Source organism: Physeter macrocephalus, chromosome 18 (assembly GCF_002837175.3).
Source record: "Physeter macrocephalus isolate SW-GA chromosome 18, ASM283717v5, whole genome shotgun sequence".
In the NCBI taxonomy this organism is placed as follows: Eukaryota; Metazoa; Chordata; class Mammalia; order Artiodactyla; family Physeteridae; genus Physeter; species Physeter macrocephalus.
This window is the reverse complement of record NC_041231.1, coordinates 69,448,868-69,459,577: the sequence shown is the minus strand read 5'-3', so window position 1 is coordinate 69,459,577 and position 10,710 is coordinate 69,448,868. Positions and strand designations below refer to the sequence as shown.

General features: G+C 47.7%; 1 protein-coding gene across 2 annotated transcripts; it reads left to right on the top strand.

The window, feature by feature from the left end:
* The first annotated feature begins 327 nt into the window (after positions 1 to 327).
* Positions 328 to 6,180, top strand: RPS10 (ribosomal protein S10). 2 transcript variants are annotated; one of them, XM_055079625.1, is made up of 6 exons: positions 328 to 441; positions 1,265 to 1,534; positions 1,638 to 1,809; positions 3,332 to 3,409; positions 5,396 to 5,451; positions 6,086 to 6,180. In XM_055079625.1, the coding sequence occupies exons 2-6, from the start codon at positions 1,265 to 1,267 to the stop codon at positions 6,125 to 6,127; spliced, it is 618 nt and encodes a 205-aa protein (XP_054935600.1). In that variant the 5' UTR covers positions 328 to 441; the 3' UTR covers positions 6,128 to 6,180. The 2 variants fall into 2 exon arrangements, with proteins under 2 accessions (XP_054935600.1, XP_007120707.1); XM_007120645.4 differs by having other exon boundaries at positions 329 to 441; positions 1,265 to 1,414.
* The last annotated feature ends 4,530 nt before the right edge of the window (positions 6,181 to 10,710 follow it).

The window sequence follows — 10,710 nt, the reverse complement described above, 5'->3', positions numbered from 1 at the left end:
GTTAATAGCGATCCTTCGGTTGATGGGATTCTATTTTTATTCTTTTATTATTATTGTTATTGCAGTTATTATTTCATCTGGTTTCTCTTTTCCCCCCCTCGAAGAGCATATATTATTTACATAATAATAAGTTAAATTACCGACGGGAAACAAAAGAAAGAAGTAGCGACTTTCTAACGGGCCTGCCCAAGCAATAAAAGTGACCATTTATTGTTAAAGCACGCAGGGTCAGAAGCCCCATTGGCGGTTTCCACGTGCGTGCGTCCTCAAGGCGGAGGGTTCGCGGTCGCCCGGAGACGCCAGTCCCTCAGGCACCACCGAGGCCACCTCAGGCAGCGCGCGGGTCCTGACAGGGGGCGGGGCACGGCAGCCCGGAAGAGACGCCGCGCCGCACATACCCCTTCCTTTCCAGCTCCGGCCCCTGACGCAGCAGCCGTCGCGGTGAGTTCCTCTAGAGTTCGGGTTCCATCGGCCCCCATCCTGGCCCTCTCGCCGCCGTAGTCGCTGCTCCTCCCCGGGGTTGTGGCGGAGGCTGCTCGGTCCCGCTCCCCTCACATCCATTTCTGAGCAATGAGAGGGGCCAGGGGCGCACTTCGCGGGGTGGTGGGGCCCTGGCAGGCGAAGATTGGCGTCCCGATAGTGGAAGGCGGAGGAGAGGAGGATGAAGCCCTTGCGTGGCGGGGAAGATCCGGGCGAGGCTAGGGAGACTGTGCTCCTCTTGCATGCTGTTTTTCGGGGCGGAACCCCGCACCCTGAGTTGCCTCTTTGCCTGGCCATGGAAGTTTAGTAGGGGAGAAGAGTGGTAGGCTGTGAAGATTTCAGCCCTTTGGTTTGGAGTCAGCGGCCTGTCATGAATCGAGGGCTTTCCTCTGGGTCCTTCCCGCGCACCTGAAGGTACCGCCGCGTCCATTCCTCATTAGGTACTGTTGCTGATGGTCCCCAAGTAGTCCGAGCGTACAGGGTCTGCATCCCGTTTTATACCTTTGTTGTGAGTGCAGCGAGTATGTGTCTCCATCCTCGTCTTATTTTAATGTCCTGGCAATTTCTCACCTTAATCATGTTTTCGAGGGTGGGGGAGGGAACTACTCACTGTTGGACTTCAGTTAGCAGAGTTTGAATTCTTATTTTTCATGGTGTGTTTGAGATTTCAGTCCATTGGACAGTGATTTGTGTGTGTGTGTAGTCTTCGGGGGTGATGAACTGGGTTACTGGCCCGTGGCCATACTGCTCAAAAATGCTCTTGATAATCGCTTCCTTCTTGCAGATGTTGATGCCCAAGAAGAACCGGATTGCCATTTATGAACTCCTTTTTAAGGAGGGAGTGATGGTGGCCAAGAAGGACGTCCACATGCCTAAGCACCCGGAGCTGGCAGACAAGAATGTGCCCAATCTTCATGTCATGAAGGCCATGCAGGTAGCCGGGGGTGCTGCTGGAGTGGGGTGCAGATGGAGGGATTTTCCACTGGTGTTCAAGGCAAATTCCAAGGAGAGGTCAGCACAGCCAGAGCTGCTTGCTGCTGTGAAGGGCTGTGAGGTAGATACACCGTGAAAATTTGTCTACTGTGAAGTTTAGCTTCCTATTTGCACTGCTTTTGTAGCCTCTAGTTATGTCTTAACCGTGTTTTTCTGTCTTACAGTCTCTCAAATCACGAGGCTACGTGAAGGAACAGTTTGCCTGGAGACATTTCTACTGGTACCTAACCAACGAGGGTATCCAGTATCTCCGGGATTACCTCCACCTGCCCCCTGAAATCGTGCCTGCCACCCTGCGCCGCAGTCGTCCTGAGACTGGCAGGCCACGGCCCAAAGGTATAGTGCCCACATAATGCCTCTGAAGGCATTCTCTGAAGTTGCTCTTTCTGGGGAGAGAGGTGAAACAGTGGGGTTTTTTGTGTGGGGCATGGAGATGGTCTTAGTAATATAACATTGGAATCAGCTTTTGAGGGACTGTGGCACGCAAGACCTAGGTCAAGTCCTAGAACCTTTAATGGAACTGGACTTAGGTCTTCAGGCAATCCCGAGAAATGGCATTAAACACAGGATATTAGTCTGTGGCAAGATAAATGTGGTAGAGTATTACTGAAATTTTCTCCTGAAATTTTTCCAGTAGAGCGAGGTGCTTATCCCCACCCACCCCAGGAAATCCAAAGCAAAGCTGTTTACCATGTGAAATAAATGAAGAGTTGTCTAGAGTTTCTTGGCAATGGGAGCAAAAATAATCACGACAGATAGGGGAGCATGAATGTAGAGAGTGCGTGTGTGTATATTAGCAGTGTGCAAGGGGTCTGTGTGTGGGGAATTACCTTCTGACTCGAGGTCATTGTGGCTTACAGTTGGCATTTGTCAGGGCTATGGTTCCTTTTCCTTAGGTTTTGAAAACACTTGTCACTGGAACTTTGTAGGAGGAGCAGTTTGTGAGTTTGATGAGGTGAGATGCAGAGATTTCTAAAAACAGATGATCATCAGACTGTCAGGTTCCCTGGAATGGCACTTCATGGAGCTCAGGAATCTGCATTTTTTATGAAAGCTCCCTAGGTGGTTAGGCAGGATTACATATCTTTAGAGCAAAGGTTCTTCACTGCATCTTGGAATCTTTGGGGGCATGGGAGTGTTGCCAATGCCATTGTTTGTTCCCACACAGATTCCAGTTTGCCATCGGTGGGGCCTGGCGTTTATTTACTTTGACCACTTACTACAGATTCAATCTTATTATTTTTTTTTTTTTTTTTAAAAAGTCCATTTTCAAATCATGAACTCTATAGGCAATTTTCCAGCATAACAAGGTAGAGAGAATACTAGATTAACCTTTCAGTGTTTGTGAGAATGTTATCCCACAGCCTAGCGAGACGCGAGGAGAGGAGGAACTAGAGGATTCTCAGTGGCCTCTGTATTTATATACTTATATTGGAGGTGGGGCTTGCAGCTTATGGTGCCTCCTTTCCTGTTTGCACAGGAAGTTTTCCGTTTCAGAGATGGGTCAGGTTCAAAATTTTGGCTATTCAAATGTTTGTAAAAATGTCTGGATTTCTTAATTTGCCAAGGAATTGGAAAATGTGTGTTTATGCTGAGACGTACAGTAGAAGAAAGCAAACTTTTTGCAGGTGTATGACATTTTAATTAAGATGTGCTTTTTCCTAGGTCTTTGAGGAGCCAAAACGTCAGCGATGGCAAATTTCTAGCTGACAGTTCTGGGTGTAGGAGTTCCTGTCCCCATTAACCCATCATAACTAAGTGTTGCCCAGTGAGAATGGAGAGCAGTTCGTTCTTTTGGCCTGAAGGGAACAGAGTTCTCACGTTGCCCTGTGTTCTTACCGTGGTTTAATTTGTGTAGGTCTGGAAGGAGAGCGACCTGCAAGACTCACAAGAGGGGAAGCCGACAGAGACACCTACAGACGAAGCGCTGTGCCCTGTGAGTAGCATCATCTGTAGCTGGGTATTGGGGTAGAATCTTGGGATTCTGCTCTGGCTGGGGCTTGGCCCTGGTAGATGCCAAGGTAGCCAGTAAAGATCCTTCGTTTCATCTCAGATCATCTCCAGCTGGAGTCCTTTGTACTTCTTGTCTTATGCAGGGATGGGGATTAGAAGGAAAGCCCTTTGAGCTGGGGACACCGAAGACTTTAGTTGAAGACCTTTAGAGCAAAACTGAAGACTTTTAGGAAAGCAACATGCTTTCTTTGTTTTGTAGTTGTGTTCCTGTGTTGTGCTTGAGGGCAGGGCCCACTCACATCACCTTTGTTGCTTTTTTATTGCAAAAATAGTGCAAAATCTTGTTTTTAAATAGCACATGTTTGCACTGATGGGAACAACAGACGTCTGTTCATTCAACAGATATATACTGAGTGCCTTTGGTGTGCCAGACACGATTCTGGGAACTGGGGGGCTAGTAGTGTACATGAGAGACAAAAGGCCCTTCTCTTGTTGAACTTGCATTTTAGTAGTAGGGGATGGATAAACAAAAATAAGTATATATCATGTCCATCGTGGGTGCTGCGGGGTGGGGGTGTGCAGTTTACAATTGGATTTTTAGGGAAGGTTCTGTCAAAGTGAGATTGAAGCAAACATCTGCAGGAGGTGAGGCTACCTGGGGGAAGAGCATTACAGGCAAAGGTCTTATAGGGAAGGCACCTGGCTTGTCTAAACAGAAGATAGTGGGAGAGTCAGATAAGGATGTAGGTCTCATAGTTCTGTGGGCCACGGTATGACTTGGGATTTTACTCTGGAATAAGATGGGGAGCCGTTCAATTTGTTTTAAAGAGACTCTGTCCTTGCTGCAGAAGCAGTTAATTGTGATATAAAAGAAAGGTGTAAAGGGAATTTTTACTAACTTTTACTGCTCTTGCCTCCTACTTGTGGTGCCTGATTCTTCAGGTGTGAGATAGAAGTGAGCAAGTAACCTAAATAGCTTATAGTATAGTAGTAAGAAAGATTTCCTCCAGCAAACAGGCTCTCAGTTCAGAGAAAGTTCATGGTCGCTTTTATTAGAAGTCAGACCACACGAGGAATCAGCCAGAGGATATGACAGTTGGTCCCCAAGTTGAGGGTGGGGGAGTGAGCATTTCAGGGAGAGATCGGCATGAACAAAGGTACGGAGCTGGGGAGGATACTGTGGCTCTGATCAAAGGGCCAGGGGGTGAGCAGACAGGAGCCTGTGGTGTGTGTGGTCTGAAATGGGCCAAAGGGGGGGCTCCAATTTGGATAAGATTTACTGAAACTGCACTGACTCTTAGCCCTGCCCCTCAAATGTGAATTGTAAAATTTCCTAGTGGTCACCTTTAAAGCAAATAGAAATGGTTTATGTGGATATTAATTTTTTTTAATCCCAGTGTATTTTGAAATGTTATTTTAATATGTAACCTGTATAAACATTAATGAGATATTTTGCATTCTCTTAAGTCTTGAAATCTGATGGGTATTTTGCACACATCTCAATTTGAGCTAGTGGCTGACATATAGGACAGAGCAGCACTGGATCTTTCATCTTGTTTGCCACTTTCCCTTGGTCATAATAAAGTTGCTTTTTGCTTCTGTGGGCCCTTCACCTCTTAGTTCCCCCTTCATTGAGCTCCCTCTGAGCTAGGTGCTGGTCTGAAGCATGGAAGTAACTCAGTGATGGGAAGTGCCATATAGGAAGGGCACATAATCCAGACTTCACGGTCAAGGCAGCCTTCCTGGAGGAGGTAGTAGTTTGGGCTGTGAGTTTTGTAAGGTGACTTAAGGAAGGCTGCCCCAGGAGAGGGATGGGGCAGAGGTGGCTCAGAAGATGTTTCCCCACTGCAGGTTGTAATTTACTTGTACTTCATGGTACGTTTGCTGACATGGCTTTTCTTGCAAGATTGGGTTGGGTGACTTGTCCTCGTTCTGTAGTGGATCAGATCATATGTGTTTCTCATTCCAGCTGGTGCCGACAAGAAAGCCGAGGCCGGGGCTGGGTCAGCAACCGAATTCCAGTTTGTAAGTATCCCCTTTTTGCTCTTCATAAGCAGTCACTATTCTGTCTCAGCCCTTTGTATCTGCATGTCCAGAGATGCAGTATAGTGTGGTGGGTCCCACCCCTCTTCCCAAACACATATTCCAGATAGGTTTTTATATTAAGGCACAGTGTGCAAACATCTGTAAATATATAAATTACTGAAACACGTCTCACAGATCAATACTACATGAGGCATAGTGGTATTTTCTAGTTCGTTAATGGCCATCATAGGCTCCCTGGATTAGTTTCGTGAACCAAAACAGGGTTGAAACCTGAACACTGGAGATTGAGCAGGCTCTAGACTCCAGATGGTATGATCTTCGGCAGGTGCCCCTCTGTGCCTGTTACCTCATCTATAAAGTAGTAGCTATCTCAAGGTAGTTGTGAGACGAGTTAATCCGAGTAAAGGATTAACCCTGGGGATGGTGTATCACTGTTGGGACAGCAGCTGTCCTGGGCAGCAGAAAATGGGCCTAGGAGGTGAATGTGGCCCCAGAGCCTGTAAGAGGCAGGGCTGGGTTCTCTGAGCCCTTACATACGGGGACCTCTCCAGTGATGATGAGGCCTGCTGCCCGGCATACCACTTATGTTGATGTCATGTGCTTTCTCTTGCAGAGAGGCGGATTTGGTCGCGGACGTGGTCAGCCACCTCAGTAAAGTTTGGAAGAGATTGTTTTGTGTTGAATAAATGTGTAGCCAGAAAAGATTAATCTTGTGTGCCCTGTTTTGTGCGTTATGTAGCCTGAACAGGACTGGTTTAAGGATCAGAGTGTTAAGTGGGGTAAGACCGGATTGGTTTTGGGAGTTGTCCTTATCCAGGGTGACATCACTTGTTGCTGTTAGAGCTGCAGTACTTGGCTTTGACCTGGGCCCTCTTTGCTCCAGCATAAGCCTCCCTGTGGGGTCCTGTCCAGTGTGGTTAACTGTTCTGGGAGGTGGTTGGAAAGCTGGGCGTCTTTACCACACCAGCCATGCTGGCTCAGCTCTGTATGGTGGGAAAGTTGCTATTCTGGACCTGGAATTATTAATCTTCAAAGCTCAGGGTTTTCAAGAATCAGGGAGAAAACATTGCACAAAAACACCCTAAAGGGACTGCCCAGCCTCCCCCCAGGAATACTAGACAACTGGAGGTCTTGCTATGCCAGGGCTCCTTGAAAATGGGAAATCCACTGTCCCATTTTCCTGGGGTTTGTCAGTGATGACCCAGCGTACGACATGAGTACATGGGCAAGAACAGTGTGTTAGTTTTCTCTTGGTGGGCCAAGTGTCATGTAAGTACCCAGAGGGGTTTGATGGGACCATTTCTGTGGGCCTGCACTACGAACACCACATGCCTGGCGCAGTGCCAGGAAGTGAGCCTTGAAGGTGCAGCCCAGTAAGAGCTCAGGGGCACAAGCCTGCAGGCAAATTTGCTGGGTGAGATACCAACTTTGACTTGCAGGTCAAACCTGGGCTGCTGATGGTTGCAGTAGATCTGCACTTCCTGCTCAGAGGTCAAAGCTTTTGCAAAGGCAGCAACTCTGGGTCAACCAGCAGGCCCACCAAGGTAAGGAAAGCCAGCAAGACGGACAACTAATAGAAGTGGCTCTTCTTAAGGGGTATGGGGACTTGGGAATAATTTGTGGGGTACTATGGGCCAAGCATTGTATGGAGAGGGAGGATAATTAGCCAGGTGAAACTGATAACTGATAAAAATCCTAAACTGCACAGGTGGTTTTGCACTGGTAACCACCTATTTCAGTCCTGACCGGCAGTTGTAATTTAGACCACAAGGTGGCAGCGGACAGCAACCCTGAATGTGCACTTACACTTAGTCCTGGGAGGTGAGCTTTGTATTCTGAATTGTCAATGAGTAGAAGCTTGCTTTGGCAGAAGGAGGTGGTGTTGGGGGGAGCTGTTTCAGAGTAGCCTTGGCTGCCTTGCCAAAGATTGCTTTATATCCAATTTTTCTGCTGGCTCGACTGATGTCAAGTGGTTTGCCCATGTTCACATGCCTTGTGATTGTTTAACCTGGATTCTACTGTGAAATGTTAGCTCTCAGCTTTACTGTTTCCCACCGAGGCCAGCAAGTGAGCAGATGGGTTTTCTCTATAGCCTTGGTGATTTTCTAGCCCTAAAATGTCACTTTTTCAGCTACGGCTCTTTGCCAACCTTTTCCCTCGTGATTTAAATTAGTTGCAGAGATGTGTTCTCCAAGATTACCCATGGACTTTGGGAAAACCCAAGGAATCTACAGAGTAGAGTCAGAGCCTACGGATAAAAATATAAAGATGGAGGTGGTTCTTGCTGCCTGCCAGCCCCTCTCCCTCCCCCTAGCTTAGTAAATTGAATGGCCCCTGCCAATCAATAATTATTGACTAGCCGCTTGGGGATCAATGCTGATAAATGCTCTGGGAAACAGAAGGCTTGAAATTTGCCTTCAAGGACCTAACTGTCCAGTTAGGAAAGCAAAACCAAAGCTCTGCAATTGGCAAATTGTTAGTCCAGACTGAAAGGAAATGCAGGGCAGGGGCAGTGAATGAAGGCTGAAGTGACCCAGAGGTGGGTATGTGGAGCAGGGGAGGGGTGAGACCAGTCAGTATCCTGAAGAGGTTTGGTTGGAAAATAAAACTGTCAGGTGGTATCTGTGAGGTTATGAAGCAGATGTCAAAAATTAAGGGTTTTAATGAGTTTGGGAAAAACATATTTGCTATTATGAATGCCTGAGAAGGTCAGTTGGGGTGGGTGGAGTCCGAGGGGCAGAGAGAGGCCCCCCTGACCATCTGCATGGGCACATCCATCACTGGGCGAAAGCTTTGGAGAAGTTTTGGCCTCTTTTCCAGGGTTGGTTTCGAGGCCCATGAAAGCCTGGCATCTGCCCACCAGCCCCATATATGGCTCACTAGCTAATCCCCACCACCACTACCACCAAAAAAACAGGCTCCAAAGGATTTTTAAGGGATTTTGGAAGCTGACAGCTGAAGGTACATTTTCCTAATACAAACTTCCCTACATGGACACAAATACCCTTTCCCTGAAAAATACGGTCCCCTTACAGGGAGTGCCAATAACAGCTTTAAGTCTCTTGGTGGGGCCAAGTGCCATCTCGCAAGTGCCCTGGTTCTTTAGAAGTCCAGATTTTGGTTTGATTAATTTAATAGACCTTTGAGAAGCAGCTACCATATGCCTATGTTAGGTGCTGGGAGACAAAGATGTTTTTGAGAAGGATACATCCTCTAGCCCTGAAGACGTGAGGGCCCACTTGGACCCTCCCTCCACGAGTGCCTGACCAGGCCTCCAGCAGCGCAGTGTGGGTCCTAGGAATTCCCCATCCCTACCCTTGTCTCCAGAAGCCAGGCCTGTTCAGTGAGAACTAAGAGACAAGAGGCACGCCTGTGCCCAGACTGTTCTCCAAGCTTTGGGAATGCAGCCTGTGGTAGCCGCACAGCAATGCAGGGTCAGGGGCTCCCACCACATCTCCTTTGATGCTGAGCCTCAAAATGGGTTTATCAGTTCTTCTTAGACCTGGGAGAAATGAGATGGGAGAAAGGAATCTTGCTGATAGCGCTAACTAGGGCAATTGTTTCAAAAGCCCACAGATGAAGCAGACCTGGTTTAACCTGTCCTGGGACCAGGTTTGCCCAAGTTTTCAATGAACGTAAAGCACTCTTGGCTCTCAGAGAATGGATCAGTGACTGAGGTGAGAGATGGCCTTTTGAAAGGTTGGGCTTTCAGGACAAAGTCTCAGGATATTATGGAGGGAAGCGGGGGTCTGCTGGCGGGTAGGTGACTAGGCTGGGTGTCGGGGCAGGAGTGTAAGACATCCTCCTGACCTGGCCCTCTCTCCTCCACCTTGCCTCGTGCCACGATGAACTTCCCCAGAGCCAGTGCAGTGCCCTCCTAAGAGGTCCCCTGCCTCTAGCTTTGCCTTGATTTCAACTACTGTCCCCACCTCAGCCACAGTTATTTTTCAGAAACAGATGTGAACAAGCTACTCCTCCTCTTAAAATCCTTCCAAAGTTCCATGTTGCCTTCTAGAGGCTTCTAGAATCTAGATGAATGCCAGGCTCCATGCATGGCCTAACAGTTTCATCTGCCTACCAAAACAAGGCTCCAAGTTCCAGAATCCAGCTACACTGACGCCCTTTCTCAGCTTCAGGTTTTTTTGCATGTGGTGTTACACATGTGGGGAAACTCTCCCACCCCCACCCACTCGGGGCTCTTGTTCATTCTTCAGGTTAAATATCTCCTCTGAGAAGCCTTTCCTGACGGAACCCACCCGACTGCAAAGTCTGGCTAGGGGTTCCTCCCGTGCGTGCCCATGGCGTCTCAGCTCTCGCAGGCTGGGTGGGAACTGTTTGGACACTGGTCCATTTTCTCTTTAACACAACCTTGCTCCAGTGACCTAGCTCAGAGTCTCATAGTAGTAGCTCTTTTTTTTTTTTTTTTTTTAATATTTATTTATTTATTTATTTATTTTGGCTGTGCAGGGTCTTAGTTGCGGCACGGGGGATCTTTAGTTGCGGCATGCGAACTCTTAGTTGCACCATGCATGTGGGATCTATTTCCCCGACCAGGGATTGAACCCAGGCCCCCTAAATTGGGAGCGTGGAGTCTTACCCACTGGACCACCAGGGAAGTCCCTAGTCTTTTTTTTTTTAACTTTTTATTATGTTATATTGGAGTATAGTCGATTAACAATGTTGTGATAGTTTCAGGTGTACAACAAAGTGATCCAGTTATACAATTTCCCATTTAGGTTGTTACATAATATTGAGCAGAGTTCCCTGTGCTATACAGTAGGTCCTTGTTGGTTATCCAGTAGCTCCTTTGTAATTGTTCACTGCATGAATGATGTCCTGGAGGGAGTTATCTCTGAGAAGCCTCCCCCTTCTGTAGAAAGAACACTGGTGGGGAAAACAGAAATCTCTGCAGGAGCCTAAATTGGGAATGCGAAAGTGACTGTGACACATCCTGACCGTGGAGGTTCTGCCAGAGTTGGGGAGACAGACCTAGAAACATACACCAAGTGGTAAGTGGTCCAGTGGCTATGGTTGGAATTTAACTGGTGGCTTCTGGGGACGAGGGAAGCAAACATTATCAAGAGGAAGTCCTCCCATAGTGGGCCACCGTGACCTTCTGAGCTGAATCTTACAGTTTGAACTAAAGTAGCATGAGGCTGGCCCAGGTGATGTCTCACAGAGTAACTGGAGAAGCAGCCTGGGGCTCCCTTCCCCAAGTCTAGGAGTTTGTATTATTTT

Excerpts from the sequence above, each read along its gene's own strand:
- RPS10 (XM_055079625.1), top strand. The coding sequence starts at position 1,265 with ATGTTGATGCCCAAGAAGAACCGGATTGCCATTTATGAACTCCTTTTT. Across the intron at positions 1,535-1,637 it reads CTGCTGTGAAGGGCTGTGAG|TCTCTCAAATCACGAGGCTA; the intron begins GTAGATACACCG and ends TCTGTCTTACAG. Across the intron at positions 3,410-5,395 it reads CAGACGAAGCGCTGTGCCCT|CTGGTGCCGACAAGAAAGCC; the intron begins GTGAGTAGCATC and ends TTCTCATTCCAG.